The sequence below is a fragment of the Danio rerio genome, chromosome 21 (genome assembly GCF_049306965.1).
Source record: "Danio rerio strain Tuebingen ecotype United States chromosome 21, GRCz12tu, whole genome shotgun sequence".
In the NCBI taxonomy this organism is placed as follows: Eukaryota; Metazoa; Chordata; class Actinopteri; order Cypriniformes; family Danionidae; genus Danio; species Danio rerio.
In genome coordinates, this window is record NC_133196.1 from 907501 (window position 1) to 934088 (window position 26588).

The following is a 26588-nucleotide window of genomic DNA, read 5'->3' on the forward strand; positions in this document are numbered from 1 at the left end:
TTATCGCTAACATCACCAACTCCATTATCGCCAACATTGCCAACTCCATTATCGCCAACTCGGCAGTGTAAACGCGGCCCTTGTTATCATCAACTACTTTATCCTTAACTTCATTAGTCAACTCTAAACAACTTTGTTATCGTCAACTTTGTTATCAACAACTCTGTTATCCTCTACTTCATTTTCGTCAACTTCGTTATAGTCATCGCTTATCAACTTTATCATCAACTCCATTATCATAAACTTCATTATCATCAACTCCATTATCATAAACTTAATTATCATAAACTTTATCATAAACTGTTAATGTAAACTGTGTTATCGTCAACTTTATCATCAACTCCTTTATCGTCAATTTCATTATTGCCAACTCTGTTATCGTCATCTCTGTTATCCTTAACTTTGTTATCATCAACTCCGTTATCGTCAACTCTGTTATCGTCAACTCCATTATCGTCATCTTCATTATCAACTCTTATCAACTTTGTTATCGTCAACTTCATTGTCATCACCTCTGTTATCATAAACTCTGTTATCCTCAAATTCATTATCGTCAACTTCGTTATAGTCATCTCTTTTCAATTCTGTTATCATCAACTCCATTATGGTCAACTTTATTATTATTTACTCTGTTATTGTCAACTTTGTTATCGTCAACTTCGTTATCTTCAACTCTGTTATCCTCAACGTCATTATTGTCAACGTAATTGTAGTCAACTCTTATCAACTTTGTTATCGTCTACTCCATTATTGTCAACTCTGTTATCATCAACTGTTATGCTGAACTTCTTTATCGTCAACCTCATTATTGTCAACTCCGTTATCGTCAACTCCATTATCGTCAACTCCATTATTGGCTGCGCTTGTTAATCATATTTAATGTTTATATATTTTACTTGATGAAATGAAAGAGTTTGCTGGTCTTTATGAAGTTGTAAATGTTTATTTATTATAAGTAAATGTGTTTTAGCTCTAATAAAAGCTGACAGATGCTTCTGAAAGCCTCTACTGAAAGTAGATTCTGCTGTGTGTGTGTGTGTGTGTGTGTGTGTGTGTGTGTGTGTGTGTTTCTATCTATATATGTGTGTGTGTGTCTCCATGTGTGTGTGCATGTTTCTCTATGTGTATATGTGTGTTTCTCTGTGTACATATGTGTGTGTGTGTGTGTGTGTGTGTACTCCTGGTTGTTCTCAGTAGATCTGAGGCTGAAATGCGGGCTGTTTTTCCGCAGTCGAGCGCTTGTGCATTTCTCTGGGCCTGTGTGTGCAGCGTGACTGAACCGTGTGTGTGTGTGCGCCGCCAGCGACTTGACAACTTTTCTCTGGTTTAATTAGTGGAGCTGCTGTAATTGTGCGAGTGTGTGAGCGGCGGCGAGCGGGTGGTTTTACCGCAGTACAGCTAGTAAACAGAGTTAGATTTGTAAGTTGGTTTGTTTGTGTTGGGTCTGAACGTGACCTACTTCCTCCTTCTTCCTTCAATCCTGCACTGGCGGGAGGACGAGGGGTGGGGGAGGGGGAGCGGGAGCGGGAGCGGGGCGTCTCCACACATATCCCATAATTCCATGCAGGGCTCTGCAGTGGCGTACATTCCCCTGCTCGGCTAGTTTGATTTTCCATCTTTGTCGGAGGGAAAAAGCATGCTCACACACACACACACACTCAAACACAAGCTCTCTCATTCTCAAAATTACAAAAATGGACTCAATCATGCACGCACAAACACACACATATTATTTAATCTCTCCAAACAGTTTTAATGTGATCAAACGCTCGTGCACGAACAAGTGGTGGATGCATATCGAACTAAAACAAATACAGGAGTACACAGAGATGCATGAACACAAACAGCTACTGCATATTTCTGAAAATCTGAAAAAACACATGCGTAAGCACAAAGAATGTAAGCATATTATCAAAACTAAAAATACAAGAGTGCCCTCAGATGCTCATAAATAAACACACTATAATTGCATATTGGAAAAAATACAGACATGCACTCAAATACATTAACACAAACAACGAAAGCATCTTATTGAAGCGACAACTGTTATCGTCAACTCTGTTATCGTCAACTCTGTTATCGTCAACTCTGTTATTGTCAACTCTGTTTTCGTCAACTCTGTTATTGTCAACTCTGTTATCGTCAACTCTGTTATTGTCAACTCTGTTTTCGTCAACTCTGTTATTGTCAACTCTGTTATCGTCAACTCTGTTATCGTCAACTCTGTTATTGTCAACTCTGTTATCGTCAACTCTGTTATCGTTAACTCCTTTGTTATTGTCAACTCTCTTATCATTAACTTCGTTATCGGCAATTTTGTTATCTGTAGTTTCATTATTGGTAACTTTGTTACCGTCAACTTTATTAGCATCAACTCTGTTATCGTCAACTCTGTGTTCCGACAACTTTTTTATTTTCAACTTTGTTACCGACAACATTGTTGTCGTCATCTCTTGTTATCGCCAACTTCGTTATACTCAACTTCATTATTGACAACTCTGTTATCATCATCTCCGTTATCGTCAACTTCGTTATACTCAACTTCACTATCGACAACTCCGTTATCATCATCTCCGTTACCATCAACTCTGTTATTGTCAACTTTGTTATTGTCAACTTTGTTTTTGTCAGTTTTGTCATCATCAACTTTGTTATGGTCACTCTGTTATCATCATCTTCATTATTACCAACTGTGTTATCGTCAACTTTATCAAAGACACTTTTATCGTCAACTTCGTTATCGTCAACTGTGTTATTGATAACTGTTATCCTCGACTCTTTTATCATTGACTTTTTTATTGTCATCTTCGTTATTGTCAACTCCGTTATCGTCAACTTCGTTATCGTCAACTTCGTTATCATCAACTCCATTATCGTCAACTCTACAATCGTTCAACTCCGTTTTCATCAACTCCTTTATTTATCATCAGTTTTGTTATCATCAACTTTGTTATTACCAACTGTGTTATCGTCAACTTCATATTATCAACTTCATCATTGACTCTATCGTCAACTTAGTTATTGTCAACTCCATTATTGTCAACTCCGTTATCGTCAACTCCATTATCGTCAACTCCGCTATCGTCAACTCCGTTATCGTCAACTGTGTTATCGTCAACTGCATTATAATCAACTCCATTATCGTCAACTCCGTTTTCGTCAACTCCATTATCGTCAACTCTGTTATCGTCAACTTCGTTATCGTCAACTGCGTTATCGTCAACTCCGTTATCGTCAACTGCGTTATCGTCAACTCTATTATCGTTGCCTGTTAACGTCAAATTTGTTATCAACTTTTTTATCGTCAACTTTATTATCATCATCTCCATTATCGTCAAGTGTGTTATCGTCAACTCTTTTAGCGTCAACTTCTTTACCACCAATTTTGATCTGTCAAGCGTGTTATCGTCAACTCTTTTATTGCCAACTCCGTTATCGTCAAGTCTGTTATTGTCAGCTCTAAACCACTAGTAACAGAATCAAATGTTTCCAATCATTTTGATTATTTTATTTAACATCAATAATAGATTCAGTTTACTAATATATATATATATATATATATAATCTTCCCAGTTTAAACAATACTTAATGTACGAGCAATTCTGTAACGAGACTTATTCACAAACATATTTTTACTCTTGAGATAGTAAGAATGTACTCAGATGCATTAACACAAACACATGCCTATGCTTTAAAAAATGACAAGAATGCATTGGCACAAACACACAAAGTTAGCTTTATAACGACAGTCCAATTAGAAAGTCCAATTCTAATAAATATAACCAATAACTACATGATTACGAACATAACCAATTTTTGCTCTTGTATTTTTAAATGCACATACACAAACACACTCTCCACTAAAGTGTCAAATGCGCTCACAAAAGCGTGCGGCCTGTATCGTGTGTGTGTGTGTGTGTCAGTAATCATGGCCGTCTTTAAACTTGACTGGAGCTCCAGTAGATTTACATAACCATCATGCCGTTTTACTGCTCGCTCAAAATGGCGCCGCGTAACGCAGCGGTGGACGTCAGCCAGAGCCCAGCTGCAAATAGAGGATCTTCATTTTCCTTTACTCCACAACAAACCTTCAAACACAAGTTCGAAGCAGTTTGTGGTTTGTCCTGAGAGCGCATGTGTGTGTGTGGAGCCGACGGCTGGTTGTGTGTTCAGAGGAGAGTGTTGTCATTTAGCCAGTATGTGTGTGTGTGTGTTGTTGAGCTTAATGCTTGTGCGTCACTGTGTTTCACAGACAGATGAAGGGTGCTTTAGCCACACACACACACACACACACACACACACACACACAGTCTAAAGGGCTGTTAATGATTACATAAACACACATTTCATGTCGTTTTACGTGAGGCTCATTGCTTTATTGTTTTTTCTGCTGCTTGCCGTTACCGCTAATTATTATTTATCGTTAGGTATCTTCATATTTGTTGTTTACATTGTTACAATTCCCATTGCTATAATTATCGTTGTCACAATTGTTGCTGCTGTTAAAATTGTAATAATAATTATTGTAAAATTAGGAATTGTAACTATGTTAACGATAAATATTTGCTAACTAATGATAATGAATTTAAAGTGAAACAACAACAGTGACGATAAAAATTGCAATGACCTTTATTTATTCATTATTTATTTTTCAGTTACCATAATGACGACTGTAACAGTAGTGTGAACAATAACCATAATGATAACTAAATAAAATATAGCGAGCTAAACTAAAACAATCACTTTAATAATAGCTAAAATCGAAATTGTAACACAGTAACATGTGATAACTATGTGAATAAAGTGTGTAGCACGCTCGCCTCACAGCAAGAAGGTCGCTGGTTCAAGCCTTTGGCTGGCACAGTTGGTGTTTCTGTGTGGAGTTTGCATGTTCTCCCCATGTTGGCGTGGGTTTCCTCCGGGTGCTCCACATGCGCTATAGTGGAACTGATGAGCTAAATTGGCCGTAGTGTATGAGTGTGTGTGAATGAGTGTGTATGGGTGTTTCCCAGTACTGGGTTGCAGCTGGAAGGGCATCCGCTGCTTAAAAGATATACTGGATAAGTTGGTGGTTCATTCCACTGTGGGGACCCCAGATTGATAAAGGCAAAAAGAAAATGAATGAATGAATGATGATAATTAATATGAATTAATTACAGTTATTAATAAATAATAATATGATACAGAATAGTCATGTGATCAATGCAGATTAATTAATAATTCAGATTTTCTTCATTTTATTGTGCGATTAGTTGTCGTGTGTTCAGTGTGTGTGTATCGTTGTCATCATCGTTGGTCTGTGTGAGCGCTAGTTTTCTGTGGCGATGAGCGTTTGTGTTTCGCCGATCTGTTGAGCGTCTCTGAGTGAGATTCAGCTTCAGCAGACGGAGAGCAACATGGCCGACAGCAGAGCGACTGTGTGTGTGTGTGTGTGTGTGTGTGTGTGTGTGTGTGTGTGTGTGTGTGTGTGTGTGAGCGTGCGTGTGTCTGCGTGCGTGTGAGTGCGCGTGTGTGTGTGTGAGTGTGTGTGTGTTGTGGATTCTCCATCATGCATATTAAAGCAGAGAGAAACAGGAGAACAGGAAGCAGATCTCGCACCTCTGATTCTCATGCTAATGAGACGCGAACGCAGCGTCCACACACACACACACACGCTCACACACAGACAGACTGACAGACGCATCTAAATCCACATCGCAAATGTGTGTTTTTGTGTGTGATGGGACCTGGTTGGTTACTATGGCAACACTCTCATACACACACACACACACACACATAAAGCCTTTCTCATACACACACACACACACACACACACACACACACACACACACTTACAGATAGACTGGACTTGTGTTCTTGTGTGTGTGTGTGTGTGTGTGTGTTTCTTTATTTGCGCTGTGATTCAGCAGTAGTGATGTGGTAATGCTGTACCGCTGCTCTTCAGCTGCAGAATATGGCGGCGCTGGTGTGTGTGTGTGTGTGTGTGTGTGTGTGTGTGTGTGCTGTCATTCTGCATTCGGCATAGTAAAAGACACACTCATTGAGCAAAAACACAACCAGAGAGAACGAACACAGACACACACACACACACTTATAGAACAAAAAACACACAAACGCTTACTGAGCAAACACACACACACTGATCAAAAAATGCACACTCACTGAACAAAAGCACACACACTGACACCCACTGAACAAAAGCACAAACAGAACAAACACATGCTCACAGCGTAAACACACACACACACACACACACTCACTGAAAAAAAGCACACACAGAACACACACACACACACATGCTCACAGAGTAAACACACACACTCACTGAACAAAAGCACACACAGAACAAACACACACACATTCATTGAGCAAACACACACTCACAAAGCAAAAACACACACACAGAACAAACACACACTCACACAGCAAACACACACACTCACACAGCAAACACACACAGAGAAAAAACACAAACTCACACAGCAAACACACACACTCACAGAACACACACTTACAGAGAAAAAACACACACACACACACAGAACAAACACACACACTCACAGAACAAACACACACTTACAGAGAAAAAACACACACACACAGAACAAACACACACACTTACAGAACACACACTTACAGAGAAAAAACACACACACACAGAACAAACACACACACTTACAGAACACACACTTACAGAGAAAAAACACACACATACAGAACAAACACACACACTCACAGAACAAACACACACACTCAGAGAACAAACACACACACTCACAGAACAAACACACACTTACAGAGAAAAAACACACACACACAGAACAAACACACACACTCACAGAACAAACACACACTTACAGAGAAAAAACACACACACACTCACAGAACACACACTTACAGAGAAAAAACACACACACACAGAACAAACACACACACTCACAGAACAAACACACACTTACAGAGAAAAAACACACACACACTCACAGAACACACACTTACAGAGAAAAAACACACACACACAGAACAAACACACACACTCACAGAACAAACACTTACAGAGAAAAAACACACACACACAGAACAAACACACACTTACAGAGAAAAAACACACACACACTCACAGAACAAACACTTACAGAGAAAAAACACACACACACAGAACAAACACACACACTCACAGAACAAACACACACACTCACAGAACAAACACACACTTACAGAGAAAAAACACACACACACTCACAGAACACACACTTACAGAGAAAAAACACACACACACAGAACAAACACACACACTCACAGAACAAACACTTACAGAGAAAAAACACACACACACAGAACAAACACACACACTCACAGAACAAACACACACACTCACAGAACAAACACACACACACACACAGAACAAACACACACTTACAGAGAAAAAACACACACACACTCACAGAACACACACTTACAGAGAAAAAACACACACACACACACAGAACAAACACACACACTCACAGAACAAACACTTACAGAGAAAAAAACACACACACACAGAACAAACACACACACTTACAGAACAAACACTTACAGAGAAAAAACACACACACACAGAACAAACACACACACTTACAGAACAAACACTTACAGAGAAAAAACACACACACACTCACAGAACACACACTTACAGAGAAAAAACACACACACACACAGCAAACACACACACTCACAGAACAAACACACACTTACACAGAAAAAACACACACACACACACAGCAAACACAAACACTCACAGAACAAACACACACTTGCACAGAAAAAACACACACACACAGAACAAACACACACTTACAGAGAAAAAACACACACACACAGAACAAACAAACACACACACACAGCAAACACAAACACTCACAGAACAAACACACACTTACACAGAAAAAAACACACACACACACAGCAAACACAAACACTCACAGAACAAACACACACTTACACAGAAAAAACACACACACACAGAACAAACACACACACTCACAGAACAAACACACACACACACTCAGAGAACAAACACACACACTCACAGAACAAACACACACTTACAGAGAAAAAACACACACACACAGAACAAACACACACACTCACAGAACAAACACACACTTACAGAGAAAAAACACACACACACTCACAGAACACACACTTACAGAGAAAAAACACACACACACACACAGAACAAACACACACACTCACAGAACAAACACTTACAGAGAAAAAAACACACACACACAGAACAAACACACACACTTACAGAACAAACACTTACAGAGAAAAAACACACACACACAGAACAAACACACACACTTACAGAACAAACACTTACAGAGAAAAAACACACACACACTCACAGAACACACACTTACAGAGAAAAAAAACACACACACACAGCAAACACACACACTCACAGAACAAACACACACTTACACAGAAAAAACACACACACACACAGCAAACACAAACACTCACAGAACAAACACACACTTACACAGAAAAAACACACACACACACACAGAACAAACACACACTTACAGAGAAAAAACACACACACACAGAACAAACACACACTTACAGACAAAAAAATGCACACTCACTAGACACACACACGCACACTGAACTAAAACACACACAGCAAACACACACACTCACAGAGCAAAAACATACACACAGAACAAACACACACGTATAGAAACAAAAAACACACTCACACAGCAAACACACACACACACACACAGAACAAACACACACTTACAGAGAAAAAAATGCACACTTACTAGACACACACACGCACACTGAACTAAAACACACACAGCAAACAAACACACACTTACTCAGAAAAAACACACAAATACACACACACACAGAACAAACACACACACACACACAGAACAAAAACACATTTTTACTGAACAAACACACACAAACACACACAGAACAAAAACACATTTTACTGAACAAACACACACACACAGAACAAACACACACACACACACATGCACAGATCAAACACACACATTCACAGAGCGTAAACACTTGTGCAGCAAAAACACAAACATACACAACACACACACACAAAGAACAAACACACTCATGTAACAGCATCATATGTGATATATAGTAAAACATGATGGATTAGTCCACATATAAGATCTAAGAGCTGTGATGTGCTGATAACGGTGTGTGTGTGTGTGTGTGTGTGTGTGTGTGTGTGTGTGTGTGTGTGTGTGTGCTGTCTGTCCTGTAGATGGAAGATGGACAGACGCTGTTTGATTATAACGTGGGTCTGAATGACATCGTCCAGCTGCTGATTCGCTCTCAGACAGACCCACCGGATAGCCCCGCCCTCAACAACGGAGAGGGTGTGGTCTGTACAGCAGCTCCACCTACCACATCCACGCCTGTCTCAGACACGCCCACAGGCACACCCACCGCAGAAGTGGTTTCCCCGGCAACCGTTGAAAACAGCAACGGAAACGAGTCCAAATCCTGCAGTCCAGCGTCCGACAGTCAGCCGTCCACATCCAGCCGCACGTTCCTCATCGACCCCGGCATCGGAGTCTTCAAGGTAATCTGAACACGCTCACACTCTACAGCTAACATCACTCTTTGATTTCATTTCATTATTTATTTTGGATTATAATATGTTGTATTATTAAAACATATATTCTTCATTCTTTTATATCACATTTTACCTGTTTTTATGTTTTGTTTTGTTTTTACGCATTTTTATTATTATTTATTTATTTTTTTTGACTTGTTTCTTTTATTCTTGTTTATTTAAAGCACTTTGAATTGCCATTGTGTATGAAATGTGCTATATAAATAAACTTGCCTTGCCTTGCCTATATATTATATTTCTAGAACAAATAATATATTAAAATTATTGTTTCATGCTAAAATGTTAGCAACATGCTAATTCATGCTAAAATGATGCTAGAAACATGCTATTTATTTAATTTAATTAGTTTATACGTTTTGGAATATAATCTATTATATGTTTTTTAAATATATTAATATATTATTATAATGTATCAATGTATTAAAATTATCATTTCATGCTAATTCTAATTCATTCTAGCTATATGTTAATTTATGCTAAAATTACGCCAGAAGCATGCAATTTTATTTATTTAATTAATTAATTTGTTTATTTTTGAATATATTAATTTAATGAAAACATATGAATATATTATATTATTATAACATATTAATATATCATAATTAATATTTAGGCTACAATGCTAGCAACATGCTAATTCATGTTAAAATTACACTATATGCATGCTACCTTATTTAATTTTATTAGTGTATTTGTTTATTTATTTATGAATATAATCAATTATTTTATAATAAAAAAACTATATATATATATATATATATATATATATATATATATATATATATATATATATTTGTTATATTATATATATTCAGTATATTATAATTATTATTTCATGCTAAAATGCTAGCAGCATGCTAATTCATGCTAAAATTACACTAGAAACATGCTAATAAAATGCTAATTCATGTCTGATAAGCCAAGACTATCTATCTATCTATCTATCTATCTATCTATCTATCTATCTATCAACTGTCTGCCTGCCTGTCAGTCAATCACTGTTTAAAACTAAACAAGCTACTTCCAAAAGGCTTTATCAAGTCATGATAAAATTTGTTCAAACTATAATATGTAATTATTCACTCACTGGCCACTTTATTAGGTACACCTCACTAGTACTGGGTTGGACCCTTTTTTTTCAGAACTGCCGTAATCCTTCATGGCGTAGATTCAACAAGCTACTGGAGATATTCCTCAGAGATTTTGCTCCATATTGTCATGATAGCATCACACAGTTGCTGCAGATTTGTCGGCTGCACATCCATGATGCCAATCTCCCGTTCCACCACATCCCAAAGCTGCTCTATTGGATTGAGCTCTGGTGACTGTGGAGGCCATTTGAGTACAGTGAACTCATCGTCATGTTCAAGAAACCAGTCTGAGATGATTGAGCTTTATGACATGCTGCGTTATCCTGCTGGAAGTAGCCATCAGAAGATGGAGACACTCTGCTCATAAAGGGATGGACATGGTCAGCAGCAATACTCAGGTAGGCTGTGGCGTTGATGCTCAATTGGTACTAATGGACCCAAAGAAAATCTCCCCCACACCATTACACCACCACCACCAGCCTGAACCGCTGATACAAGGCAGGATGATCCATGCTTTCATGTTGTTGACTCTATATTGTGAGCCGAGCATCCGAATGTGTCAGCAGAAATGGAGACTCATCAGAGCAGCAACGTTTCTCCAATCTTCTATTGTCCAGTTTTGGTGAGTCTGTGTGAATTGTAGCCTCAGTTTCCTGTTCTTAGCTGACAGGAGCGGCACCCGGTGTGCTCTTCTGCTGCTGTAGCCCATCCGCCTCAAGGTTGGATGTGTTGTGTGTTCAGAGATGCTCTTCTGCAGAGCTCGGTTGTAGCGAGTGCTTATTTGAGTTACTGTTGCCTTTCTATCAGCTGGAACCAGTCTGGCCATTCTCCTCTGGCCTCATCAACAAGGCATTTGCGCCCACAGAACTGCCGCTCACTGGATATTTCCTCTTTGTCGGAGCATTCTCTGTAAACCCTAGAGATGGTTGTGTGTGAAAATCCCAGTAGATCAGCAGTTTCTGAAATGCTCAGAGCAGCCCGTCTGGCAGCAACAACCATGCCACGTTCAAAGTCACTTAAATCCCCTTTCTTCCCCATTCTGATGCTCGCTTTGAACTGCAGCAGATCCTCTTGACCATGTCTACATGCCTAAATGCAGTGAGCTGCTGCTGCCATGTGATTGGCTGATCAGAAATTTGCGTTAATAAGCAGTTAAACAGGTGTACCTAATAAAGTGGCCGGTGAATGTAATATGTACTTAAATGTTAGTAACCTATGATGTATGTAATATATGTGTGTGTGTGTGCGCAGGTGAATGAGCTGGTGGACTGCAGGGACGTCAGCATCGGCGCTTGGTTTGAAGCAGTGATAGAGAAAGTGTCTCCGGCCAGCAAAGCACAAAAGAATAAAGACTCGGCGGCGCCTCGTGTGGGCAGACCCAGAAAAAACACCAATGGAAAACTGGACACTGAAGCACAAACATCCACAAACACACACACACACACTGACAGCAGCACGGCGGCGGACAGACTCACCACAGACAGCAGCACTGATCGCGTCTCCTACCACATCAGATATGAAGAGTAAGTGCGCACACACACACTGTGCTGCGTTTATTGGTGTGTGTGTGTGTGTGTGTGCGTGTGTGTGTTTGCGTGTGCGTGTGTGTGTGTGTGTGTGTGTGTGTGTGTGTGTGTGTTACTGGTTGTCTTTATTCTCATTATGTGTGTGTGTGTGTGTGTGTGTGTGCGCGTGCGTGAGTGTGTGTGTGTGTGTGTGTTACTGGTTGTCTTTATTCTCATTATGTGTGTGTGTGTGTGTGTGTGTGTGTGTGTGTGTGTTCAGCTACCCAGAGAACGGTGTGGTAGAGATGAGTGTGAGTGACGTGCGCCCGCGCGCCCGTACTCTGCTGCGCTTCGATCAGCTGAGTGTGGGTGATGTGGTGATGGTCAACCATAACCTGGAGCTGCCGGAGGAGCGGGGATTCTGGTACGACGCCGAGATCACAGCGCTGAACGCCGTCTCACGCACAAACAAGGAGATCCGCGTCAACATACTGCTGGGGTACAACACACACACGTACAGTACACACACACACATATGCACAACCGCAAATCAGATAAGGTTGGGACAGTATGGAAACAGGAATAGAACAGCAAAGTGGTGATTTCTAAATTTACTTTGACTTGTGTTTGATTGCAGGCAATACCACCCTACTGAAAAAAACAGCTTAAACCAGCCTAGGCTGGTTTTAGCTGGTTGACCTGTCTGGTTTTAGAGGGGTTTTGGCCACTTCCAGGCTGGTTTCCAGTCATTTACCAGCTTGGCCAGCCTAACCGGGCTGGGAGTCCAGCCAAAACCAGCTATGCCTAGCTTAAACCAGTCTGGTCAAGCTGGTTTTAGCTGGATTTAGCTGGTCTTTTTCCAGCCTGACCAGGCTGGAAATGGCTGGAAACCAGCCTGGAAGTGGCCAAAACCCCTCTAAAACCAGACTGGTCAACCAGCTGAAACCAGCCAACCAGCCTAGGCTGGCTTAAGCTGGATTTTTCAGCAGGGGACTGACATTGTTTAATGTGCTCCTCATCATTTTTATTGTTTATTTTTAAATAATTAAACCGGTAATTAAATTTTGCTCTTGTAGCAGATCATACTCACAATCACCTGTGGACATCACCTGTCACATCCCATCACTGTTCAGCAGATCACCTGATCACTGCCCTAAACTGCTCCTGTCTCTGGAGTGTGCTGCAGCTCTGAATGACAGGAGAGGATGGAGATTTACTAATGAGGTCAAGTTGACCAGACAAAACATCAAATAATTAGAGCTGTATTTTAACGATCTTGGCACAAAGTCTAAAGCGGAGGGCACAAAAGCATTAAGGGCGTGTCAGAATCCACTTTTGCTATTTTAAGGGTAGATAAAAGTGCTTTGCGTCGTTTCACATGGTCTAACAGGGTTGAGCTTATCCTCTTAATGAGTTATAGGGGTGTTTTGAGAATAAACCAATCAGAGTCTCATCTCACATCTCACATGTCGTCAATCATACTAAACTAATCCGTCACAGACGTCCACTCAAAAGTGAAAGTTCTTTCTGTCTTTAATTATTAACACTCCCGTCATTGATACTACTTTCAGAACATACATTTAGATATTTTACCATATGAAAATGCTATGAAATTATGAAAATTGTGAAATTAAAGCAATAGTGCAGAGATCTGGTCCCTGCCAGGTCAGGGCCTGTAGCCTTTAAACCACGCACGCAGAGGCGCACTAAACTCACACGGGAAAGAACTGGGCATTTATTTTATGTTAACTAATTCTTTAAAGGGCCATGAAAGCCCCTCGTTTCAGCAGGGTGTTTTCACACCTCTACTTTGGAAAAAGTCAGAAAAGTGGGTGTGTCCAGCTCTGTTTAGGGGGGAGTGTCGGAGGAAGAAAAGAGGGATGGTGTGGGAGTGTCTATTTGGGCACGCGCAAGTTTCAGAGTCAAAACACACACACACACACACACACACACACACACACAAACACACACACACACACACATGGGAGAAAGTGACAGTGTTTACATGGACATCTGTAGTCAAATTATTTGCCAAATGATTAAATGGTGGACTTTAACTGCAGTTTGGCTCTTTCATTCAGGGAATTCATTCATGTCCCTCGCGACACACGAGATATTTGATTTGAGGAAATGCTGTAAGCGTGTATTTTTCATGCAATGTTTGATACCGCACGGCGAATGAGAGAAAAAAACCCTCAGCATTTCCCGGAAACTTAGATGCACACGGCAGGTAGCGTCAGAAAGCCGCGTGTGTTATTCCGGTCACTAAATGCGGTAAAAACCCTACACGAGGTTAAAGTTTGGTTGTGGTGCTAACATGTTTACACTCGGTGCAATAGTTAACTTAGTTCACGAACAAACTGAATAAACAAAGAGCACTGGACACTCACTTACCAAATCTGTAGAGACAGGACAATCACCAGCAACTAGAGCCGCGTCTTTATTAAGAGGAGACGACAAACGAATCCGGATCTCAGCGTTTGCAGATGAGAACAGCTCTCAGGTAAACAATAATCCTCCTTAGACACGTAAGTTATTGTTGTGGAGCGTCGCGTACACTGTTAATCCACACGTGACTCCAGCTGCGCTCTCACAGAGAGAAAATGAAAACAAAACTTCACTGCAGCAAACTATAAAAGCAACACTTCACGCTTGTTTTGCCAACACAACGTGGCGTCTCTGCCGTCTAAACACTGTGACAGTAATGAATATTAATGAAGTTGCACAATAGAGCGCGCTGATTGGTTTGAACCGAGCCTTACTCATGCATTAATGCAGCACACTGTAAGACGTAATAAGACACACTCTGGCACAGACGCCCAGTCTGCACGCTGGAATACACGCTATTATCTCATGACCGTGACGCAGCTTCAAAAATTCAAACCGGAAGTACGAATTTGCTTGAAATAACGCAAAAACAACCAATTTACACTTTTTAGTGGAATATAGGTGTCCTAATAGTGTTTATAGCAGTGTGGGACACATATACCACTGACAACAGCTCAACACATGTGTTCTGGTGTTTCCTGACCCTTTAAATACAGCTCTCTTGATCTCTCAAAGGGAAAAAACGCAAAAGAAATTAAAATAAATTGTTAAATTTTAGCAGAGACGCGACACCTATACCACTGTTCTGTCATTGTAAATCTTTAAAAAAAATAAATAAATTTAGCAGAGACGCAACTGCCTGTCATTTTCACATTCGTTTTCCAGTTAGGGATCAGGTCTCTTAAGAGTAACCTTATAAAAATGTTTTGTTGGACACTGCACAGTAGTCTACACTATGATTAATATTATAATTTATTATTTTCATTCTTATTAAAGCTAATAAGCTATACAACTGATAAAACGCTAAACCCTTTTTAATGTTTGCTTTCATTTTGACATCGCTAAAAGTTGTAATAAGAAACATCCCATTATGCAGTGAATATTAAAACACACTTTAACCCTTAAAAAAAAAACTACAAAAAGCTTAATCCAAATTAATTCGTTCACCTTTCTCAGTCGGCACCAATCCAAAATGTTCCCAGATGAAAGATTTAGTTTTCTAACAAGATTCATGGTTGAACTTGAACTTGCTGAATCGCGCCTAATGTTTGGCTGCTTTCACACCTACACTTTTGTTTGGGAAAGTGTCTCGTTTGCCCAGTTAGCGCGGTTCGTTTGGCATATGTGAACAGGGCAATCGTGCTCTGTTCTGCGCCAAAGTAATCGCTCCGAGATCGCTTGAGTGAGGTGGTCTCGGCTCGACTGAAACGAACACTGGAGCGGTTCGATTGCAGTGAGAAAGCGATTTGATCCGAGCGCGGTTATATCACAGTGTTTATGGATATGTAATAAGCTTACGGCTATATGAAGAGAGAATTATGAGTATGGCGGGAAGTTTCGCGAGTCTCCGGATGCCCGCAAACGAGTGATGATCTCCTGGTAATCTCGCGTCTCCCTCCCGGTCCTCATATAGGCATCGTCACGCACCCTTCTCACCCCTCCCCACCACATCTCTCCTCAGACACGCCGCGCGCGCACCCTGTCAATCACCACCAAACCACCACCTCTCCTGACAGCTGAGCGGGACGCTGCAAAATAAACCCTGACACTCTGACCAATGTGAGGAGAGTTTACTCGCACGTGACTTGTTTTAGCTCTTTTGGTCCGATTAGAAACTGTGCAGTGTGAAAGCGAACCGCACCAAGAGTAAAGAGCAACACTGTAACAATCTCTGTTTCAGAACAACTGAATCTATTCACAGGTGTAAAAGCACCCTTATTCACTAACAGAAATTTAATACTTGGCAACATGATGGTAATTTGTGTTTTAAAGTGCGTAACGTCACATACTACCGCTGGTGGCAATGGACAACTGCGGTGGCAACTGACCACCGCGGTGACACGGTTGTCACAGTGACCGTCACAGCCCTACTCCTCATTCTTTACTTTCACTTTCACTCTCGTGGATTAGGAAACGTGTTGTAAACACAGACATCAATTAGCCTTTAAATAATTTATTTAGTTTGTTAAGCGCAAATATTCATTTCAAAACTATTTCTAAATTCAGTTCTAATTTCCAGCAAACGAATAAATGAACAATAATAACAAAGTGTGCTCAAAAACCTGAGTTACATCCAAATACACATGCTGCCCCATATGGTCTAAAACCTGCAGCTGGACAAATCTAAGCTTATTTTTAATAAAACAAATATAAATATGGATATAATAAATAATACTGCTAATAATAATAACATTATTCAAAAGCAAATTGTTATGAATGAACTAAAAAAGCCTCCCGAGATGAAGAAGGCATGACGGCAGTTTTGTTTATATTTATGTGGCTAGAAAATAATATATTTTGTGTTATTTTAATCCTTTAATTATTTTTAATATGTAAAGATATTTGTATATTGCTGTACATGCTGTGTGTATTAAGCAGTGTGTAAGTGAGGCACACAACTAATGTGCTCTGCGCTGGATTTTGGACCTCCTCTTAGCCGGTGTTTTGAGCCGTCTATTATAGTTTGTCAAAATAGCAACGCTCCTCAACACACCTCCTTTATAGAGCAGAACGCCTATGGGCGCACATATGAGCGCAAGTGCATTTGCTATTTAAACAGCGTGCTGCAAAACATCAAACGCCTTTGCGCCACATTGTGCTGTGTGTTTGATATGGAACTTAGTGTTCATGATGTCTGCAATCAAACACAGGTCAGAGTACACTTAGAAATCACCACTTTCCTTCTTTATTTCAGCTCTCAATGCTGTCCAAACTTGTTCTGATTTTGGGGTTGTATAAACCAAAGATAAGTAAGCAGCAGCTCTCCAGTGGTGTGTGTGTGTGATGTCAGAGTGATGAGGCTCTGTGATTGGCTGTTTCAGAGGGCCAGGCGATGTGATCTCGGACTGTAAGCTGCACTTTCTGGAGGAGGTTTATCAGATCGAGAAACCCGGAGCTCCGGCTCTATCAGCAGCCGACGGGCCCTACAAACGTAAGATTGTCTCTGTGAGTGTGTCTGTCTGTAAAACGTATGTGTCTGTGTGTAATGTGTGTGTGTAACCTGTGTGTGTCAGGTAAGAGCGGTCCGGAGTGTAAGCACTGTAAGGCGGATCCGGACGCTGAGTGCCGCTTCTGCTCGTGTTGTGTGTGTGGAGGAAAGCAGGACGCGCACATGCAGCTGCTGTGTGACGAGTGTAACATGGCCTTCCACATCTACTGTCTGAACCCACCACTGTCAGCCATACCAGAGGACGAGGACTGGTCAGAACACACACACACACACACACACAAACATATACTCACACTTGCACATACACTACACACACTAACATACATGCAAACACATACACACACACACACACATCAACAATGTCACACTCCCATAACATTTATACACACACTACACAAACTAATACACATGCAAAAACTTCCATACACACATACACACATATACGTTTACACACACATGCACACACACTCAAACACATTAACAATACACACACTTCCACAAATGTTTATACACAAACACACACACAGACACAGTATGCACACACTATAAATACACACTGACTTACAAACATATACTCTCACACACACACACACACACACACACACACACACACACACACACTCACTCACTCACTTATACACACACACACACACACTCAATCATACACACTCACGCGCACTGTCAATCGCTCGTACTCTATACACACACACACACATCACACATACACACGCACACTCATACAGATGCACACACTTAAAAACCCACACACACACACACTTTCTTTCTCTCACACACATACACATATAAACCCGCTCACACATACACTACACAAACCAACACTATACACACACACACACACTCCCACAAAATGTTATACATGCGCACACACACATAATACACATGCAATAACTTTTACATACACACTAACACACACACTCAAACACATCAACAATACCACACTCCCACAAACATTTATACACACATGCACACACTACACAAACTAATACATATGCAAAAACTTTCACACACGCACGCACACACACACTCACTCAAACACACTGACAATACGCACACTCCCACAAAATTTTATACACACACGCACACACAAAATACACACGCTAAAACTTTCATACACACACATACACCCACACATCAACAATGTCACACTCCCATAACATTTATACACACACTACACAAACTAATACACATGCAAAAACTTCCATACACACATACACGTTTACACACACATGCACACACACTCAAACACATTAACAATACACACACTTCCACAAATGTTTATACACAAACACACACAGACACAGTATGCACACACTATAAATACACACTGACTTACAAACATATACTCTCACACACACACACACACACACACACACACACACACACTCACTCACTCACTTATACACACACACACACACACACTCAATCATACACACTCACGCGCACTGTCAATCGCTCGTACACTATACACATACACACACACACATACACACGCACACTCATACAGATTTACACACTTAAAAACCCAAACACACACACACACTTTCTTTCTCTCACACACATACACATATAAACCCACACACACACTCATACGCTCACACATACACTACACAAACCAACACTATACACCCACACACACTCCCACAAAATGTTATACATGCGCACACACACATAATACACATGCAATAAATTTTCCACACACACACACACTAACACACACACTCAAACACATCAACAATACCACACTCCCACAAACATTTATACACACATGCACACACTACACAAACTAATACATATGCACAAACTTTCACACACACACACACACACACACTCAAACACACTGACAATACGCACACTCCCACAAAATTTTATACACACATGCACACACAAAATACACACGCTAAAACTTTCATACACACACACACACCCACAATATTTTACACACACACACATGCACCACTACATAAACTAATACACATGCAAAAGTTTCCATACACACATACACACACACTCAAACCCATTGGCAATACACACACTTCCACAAATGTTTATACATACACACATACACACACAGTACACTTACACACACTAAGCACACACTATAAATACACACTCAGTCACAAACATATATACTCTCACACACACACAACACAAACTCTCATACACATGCACGCAAAACACACACTCTACACACACTAACATACACATGCTGCATGCTGCAATATTGTGTTGCTTTTAATGTGTGAACTGACACTGTAACATGCACTTTGTGTGTGTGTGTGTGTGTGTGTGTGTGTGTGTGTGTGCAGGTATTGTCCCACCTGTAAGAATGACAGCAGTGAGGTGGTTAAAGCCGGTGAGAAACTGAGGACCAGTAAGAAGAAGTCCAGGATGCCGTCAGCGACCACAGAGAGCCAGAGAGACTGGGGCAAGGTGAGGCTTCATTATTCATCACACATCCTCCAGCTGGACATTCGTGGAGTTTATTTATAAACTAATCTCGAGAGGAGCACGTGCTTATGATTGACCACAGCCGGTCCTGCATTAGCTAACACATGATGCACCAATCAGACGAACCAGACTTTCTCACCTTGGCCAGCTTCATCTTGAAGAATCCCCCCATCCACCCCCACTCCTGCCTTTCCTAGATTAATCCAGGACAGGGTGGCATGGCGGCTCATTGGTTAGCACTGTTGCCTCACATCAAGAAGGTTGCTGGTTCGAGTCCCGGCTGGGTCAGTTTGCATTTCTGTGTGGAGTTTGCATGTTCTCCCCGTGTTGGCATGGGTTTCCCCCACAGTCCAAACACATGCGCTATAGGGGAACTGATCAACTAAATTCCCACGCCAACACGGTAGGAACATGCAAACTCCACACAGAAACGCCAGCTGACCCTGCCGGGACTCAAACCAGCAACCTTCTTGCTGTGAGACCACAGTTCTAACCACTGAGCCGCCGTGCCGCCCTTGTGTATAATAATTATTTCATTATTTGTTTTTTTACTACAGATATTTTATTTTATTTTACTCTACATAAGTCTGTGTGTGTGTGCCTGTGTGTGCGTGTGTGTGTGTGTGTCAGGTGTGTGTGAAGAGCAGAAGGAGCTGCAGGAGAAGCGTCTGAAGGAAGTGCAGTGTGTGTGTTTTTGTGTGTGTTTGTTTGTGTGTGTGTGTGTGTGTGTGTGTGTGTGTGTGTGTGTGTGCGTGCTTGCTATGTGTATGCGTGTGTGTGCTTGTGTGTGTGTGTGTGTGTGTGTTTGTGTGTGCGTGCATGTGTGTGTGTATGCGTGTGTTTGAGACAGTGTGTGTGTTTTTGGGAAAGAGTGTGTGTGTGTGATTGTGTGTGTGTGTGTGTGTGTGTGTGTGTTGGAGATAGTGTGTGTGTTTTTGAGAGCGCGTGTGTGTGTTTGAGATAGTGTGTTTGTGTGTGTGTTTTTGAAACTGTGTGTGTTTATGAGAGTTTGTGTTTGAGATAGTGTGTGTGCGTGTTTGAGATGGTTTGTGTGCGTGTTTGTTTGAGACAGTGTGTGTGTTTTTGAGATATAGTGTGTGTGTGTGTGTGTGTTTGAGAGTGTGTGTATTTGAGACCGTGTGTGTGTGTGTGTTTGAGACAGTGTGTGTGTTTTTGAGATATAGTGTGTGTGTGTGTGTGTGTGTGTTTGAGATTGTGTATTTGAGGCAGTGTGTGTGTGTGTTTGAGACAGTGTGTGTGTTTTTGGGATAGAGAGTGTGTGTGTGTGTGTGTGTGTGTGTGCGTATGTGTGTGCGTGTGTGTGTGTGTGTGTGTGTGTGTGTGTGTGTGTGTGTGTGTGTGTGTGTGTGTGTGTGTGTGTGTGTGTGTGACTAAGCAGAAGTCTGAGTGTGTGTGTCAATCATAGTAAAACACAGCAGAGGGCACCAGTCCATCCTCATTTATTCCTGTGTGTTGTATTGATGTATGATCCACATGTATCATTTGACCGGGCTGTCTCTGTGTTGTAGGGGATGGCGTGTGTGGGCCGCACTAAAGAATGCACCATCGTCCCGTCCAATCATTACGGCCCGGTTCCGGGCGTTCCCGTCGGAACCACATGGAAGTTTCGCGTTCAGGTGAGGGGATCTGCATGAAATCTCTGAACACTAGATCTACAGAGGAGGACATTTTGATGAATGTTTGTAATTTAATAACTGCAGAAATAAAACACACATATCTACAGCTCTGTGTGAAGCTGCTTTGACACAAGCTACTTGGTAAAAGTGCTGTAGAAATAAAGATGTTGAATTAAATTGAATAATACAGTCGAAGCTCTATTTTAATATCTCAATAAAAGCTTTGAATGTAAATATGACGTAACAATATGACATTGGAGTAAAGTGTACGGCCCTCTGGCTGCAGGGAAGAAGGAGGAAGAAACCAAAACAAACGGAAAAACTGAAAACAAACGTAAAACAATCTGTCCGGCCCGTTCCTCTCTCGGCTTCCCCTGCCATCGTTCCTCCTCTTATAGTCCAGAGCTCCTTCTGTGGGATTCGAGGCCGGTGTGCGCTACAGGTGTATCCACTTGCGCGGCGGCCTCATTCTATTCCAACTCCACTCACTCTCGGCCCCGCCCCCTCGCCACATACCCCCATCTCCCATCACAGGGCGGGGGGGGGTGTTGGTGCCACAGCACCTGCGAGACCTATACAAGATAGGCCGAAAGAAAAGGAGATGGAAAAAAAAGGAGGAAAGACAGAGTAGGCCAAGAGAGGAAAAAACTTTTTATAAATTGTGGTTGGGTTCTCCAGACACGCTGCCACTCAGTCCTCCACCAGCTGAGATGCAGCGACATGTTGGGAGTCCTGTGGAGGAATCTATCCACCCGTTCGTCTTCTGGTTCTCCTGGCTGGCTGTCGGCATCTTTGGTCTTCTGCTCTGCTCCCGCTTCGGTGTAGGGTAAAGGCTACGGCATCATGCTGGATCACAGTGACTCCCCCAGTTCTCTGGGATGGCTCCCTTCAGCGATTTCCCTTCGGGTGGTGAGCACCGCATCCCCTGCTCCTTCCCATGCTGGGAGACGGCAGCAGGAAAATCCTTTCCTCTCCAGCCTCTGGCCGCCCTGGCACTCTAAGCAGACGAATGGGTTTCTCCCCCATTTGGGTTAACTCCCGAACACTCCCCCAACCCCACCCCTCCTTGACTGCCGTCAAACTGAAATCAAAAGTAAAACAATCTGTCCGGGCCCGATCCTCTCTCAGCTTCTTCTGCCATCGTTCCTCCCCTTGTAGTCCAGAGCTCCTTCCGTGGGATTCGAGGCCGGTGTGCGCTACAGGTGGATCCACTTACGTGGTGGCCTCATTCCATTCTTGGCCCCGCCCCCTCGCCACAGACATCTTACATGAATAAGAATATGACCGCTATGGTAATGCTGGTAGTTACAGAGTTCTGGTAGTTCCAGTGTTCAGTGGTTTAACTTTAAGGGATTTCTTTAATGGTGTTGCAAAACACTTCTGCACCGTCACCCTTACCTAAGTGTCTTACTATCCTGGCCAAATTCCCTCCATCAGCCCTCACCCATCATGGCCTCCCAAACATCCCCATCCACTGAATTGGCTCCATCACGGTCTCTACACTTCACCTATAGCTGGTGTGTGGTGAAGCACTGCCGCTGCTGTCCTGTGGCTGACGCCTTATAAACTCCGGAGTTTATTCTCCTTTGTTTCTCATTGGATGAAAACACTGAGTCATGTGCAGGTGTTAAATGCCGTATTCCAGTTTTGTGCATAAGTTTAATTAGCATCTTCGGAGGGAAACACAGACACTGACATCCACAGTCATTTTCATTCCTACTATAGACATTCTTCAGATTAACTTCAGAGAGAAACTCATAAACGTGTACAACCTCTGGAGTGTGTGTAAATGCAGAGGACATGTTCATTATAGTGTGAACTGCTCCTTTAAGTGTGTTTGTGTGCTCAGGTGAGTGAAGCGGGCGTTCACAGGCCGCATGTTGGAGGAATTCATGGACGGAGCAATGATGGCTCGTACTCACTGGTGCTCGCTGGGGGATTCGAGGATGAAGTTGTGAGTGTTTCTTTATTAACGATTATGTATTGTGTTGTGTGTGTGTGTGTGTGTGTGTGTGTGTGTGTGTGTGTGTGTGTGTGTGTGTGTGTGTGTGCGTGCTCTGTTTATGTATATGTGTGTAAGTCACTCTGAACAGAAGTGTCTGCTAAATGACTAAATGTTGATGCTTTCAATACGTGTCACTTGTATTTCATCTTTATCACCTTAATGGTTGTTCATAATCACAGAACAAATGTTCACCTTCACGTTTGTGTCTGTTTTGCTGTCAAATCTGCTCTGGAGTTTGTTTTAATATTGAGCATAACACCAATATTGTTAGTAATATTCACGATGAGCGATATGATGATCAGGCATTTGAGGAACTTTATTTCTAGAGCATTTGCCCTCTCTGTTTCTCAGCGGTGGGATTATCTTCTTGAGTCTCTAAAATATATTCAAATCTTTTAATAATTGTGTTTGTTCATCTCTGAATCTTCATTTACCTAAAATACTATAGTAAATATGCTAGTGTTTTTGAACTACAGTAAAGTCAATTTTACTGTACATATTATAGTATTTACAACACTTTTATTTGTTTATTTGTATTTAATTAATGAATGCTCCAGCATACTGTAGCATTAAATGTAGTGAACTGATTTACTGTTTTAAATACTGTAGTATATATGAGGTTCATAACTATAGACAGTGGTGTATTGTAGTATTATGTACCCTGCTACCCCATAGTTGGAGAAAACAACAACATTAAGTCATTTCTTTATATCACTATAGTTCTAGTGTAACCATAGCAACTGTAGAATTACCACAACGGATAAACTAAAATGGTAGTTTTGTAACCATAGCAACTGTAGAATCACCACAACAGTTTAATTACTATTGTTGATGTGTTACCATAGCAACTATAGAATCACCACAACAGATCAATTACTATTGTTGTGTTACCATAGCAACTCTAGAACCACCACAACAGATCAATTACTATAGTTGATGTGTTACCATAGCAACTGTAGAATCACCACAGCGGATCAACTAAAATGGTAGTTTTGTAACCATAGCAACTGTAGAATCACCACAACAGTTTAATTACTATTGTTGATGTGTTACCATAGCAACTATAGAATCACCACAACGGATAAACTAAAATGGTAGTTTTGTAACCATAGCAACTGTAGAAACACCACAACAGTTTAATTACTATTGTTGATGTGTTACCATAGCAACTATAGAATCACCACAACAGATCAATTACTATTGTTGTGTTACCATAGCAACTCTAGAACCACCACAACAGATCAATTACTATAGTTGATGTGTTACCATAGCAACTGTAGAATCACCACAGCGGATCAACTAAAATGGTAGTTTTGTAACCATAGCAACTGTAGAATCACCACAACAGTTTAATTACTATTGTTGATGTGTTACCATAGCAACTATAGAATCACCACAACGGATAAACTAAAATGGTAGTTTTGTAACCATAGCAACTGTAGAAACACCACAACAGTTTAATTACTATTGTTGATGTTTTACCATAGCAACTCTAGAACCACCACAACAGATCAATTACTATAGTTGATGTGTTACCATAGCAACTGTTGAATCACCACAACAGATCAATTACAATTGTTATTGTGTTACCATAGCAACTGTTGAATCACCACAACAGATCAATTACTATTGTGGTTGTGTTACCATAGCAACTGTAGAATCACCACAACAGATCAATTACTATTGTCGTTGTGTTACCATAGCAACTGAAGAATCACAACAACAGATCAATTACTATGGTTATTGTGTTACCATAGCAACTGTAGAATCACCACAACAGATCAGTTACTGTAGTCGTTGTTTCCATAGCAACTCTAGAATCACCACAACAGATCAATTACTGTAGTTGTTGTGTTACCATAGCAACTGTTGAATCACCACAACAGATCAATTAATATTGTTGTTGTGTTACCATAGCAACTGTAGAATCACCACAACAGATCAATTACTTTAGTTGTTGTGTTACCATAGCAACTGTAGATTCACCTCAACAGATTAACATATTGAAATACCTGATTTGTGTGTGTGTGTGTGTGTTTGTGTGTGTGTGTGTGTGTGTGTGTGTGTGTGTGTGTGTGTGTGTGTGTGTGTGTGTGTGTGTGTGTGTGTGTGTTGTGCATGTTTCAGGATCGGGGTGACGAGTTCACCTACACCGGCAGTGGAGGTCGTGACCTGTCGGGAAACAAGCGTATCGGCGAGCACTCGTTCGATCAGACGCTCACACACATGAACAGGTGATCCATGTGATCCAGGTGATCTCTCTTGCTTATGTCATGTGGCTGTGCGTGTTACTCGTTGACCTCTGTCCTCTCAGGGCTCTGGCGTTGAACTGTGATGCGCCGCTCAATGACAAGAACGGGGCCGAGTCTCGAAACTGGAGAGCGGGGAAACCGGTGAGGGTGATCCGCAGCTCCAAGGGCCGACGCATCAGCAAATACGCTCCTGAGGAGGGAAACAGATACGACGGCATTTATAAGGTACACACACACACATATATATATCCATAAACACACACATACCCAAAGACATACTCACACTCACAAACATACACACGTAAGCACACACAAACATATGTACATACACATACATACATATCCACAAACAACAAGCACACACACAAATATACACACACATATACATATAAACACACATATATATCCACAAGCACACACATACGCATATACATATACAAACATACACACATGAACACACATATTCATATA

At 41.2% G+C, this 26588-nt stretch overlaps 1 protein-coding gene across 2 annotated transcripts in view; it reads left to right on the forward strand.

Moving 5' to 3' along the window:
* Nucleotides 1–26588, forward strand: part of uhrf2 (ubiquitin like with PHD and ring finger domains 2) — a 42128-nt gene that overhangs the window by 9478 nt on the left and 6062 nt on the right. The window contains exons 2-12 of one of the 2 annotated variants that reach the window (XR_012397023.1): nt 9287–9607; nt 12004–12275; nt 12538–12756; nt 17627–17736; nt 17819–18005; nt 20082–20205; nt 21753–22026; nt 22395–23312; nt 23485–23814; nt 25993–26099; nt 26180–26342. Coding sequence is in view for 1 of the 2 variants with exons in the window: in XM_073935602.1 (XP_073791703.1) it covers nt 9287–9607; nt 12004–12275; nt 12538–12756; nt 17627–17736; nt 17819–18005; nt 20082–20205; nt 21753–21860; nt 23710–23814; nt 25993–26099; nt 26180–26342 (1716 nt within the window). In the remaining variant the exon portion in view is untranslated. The remainder of the gene's footprint in view (nt 1–9286; nt 9608–12003; nt 12276–12537; nt 12757–17626; nt 17737–17818; nt 18006–20081; nt 20206–21752; nt 22027–22394; nt 23313–23484; nt 23815–25992; nt 26100–26179; nt 26343–26588) is intronic. The other variant, XM_073935602.1, reaches the window with a different exon arrangement.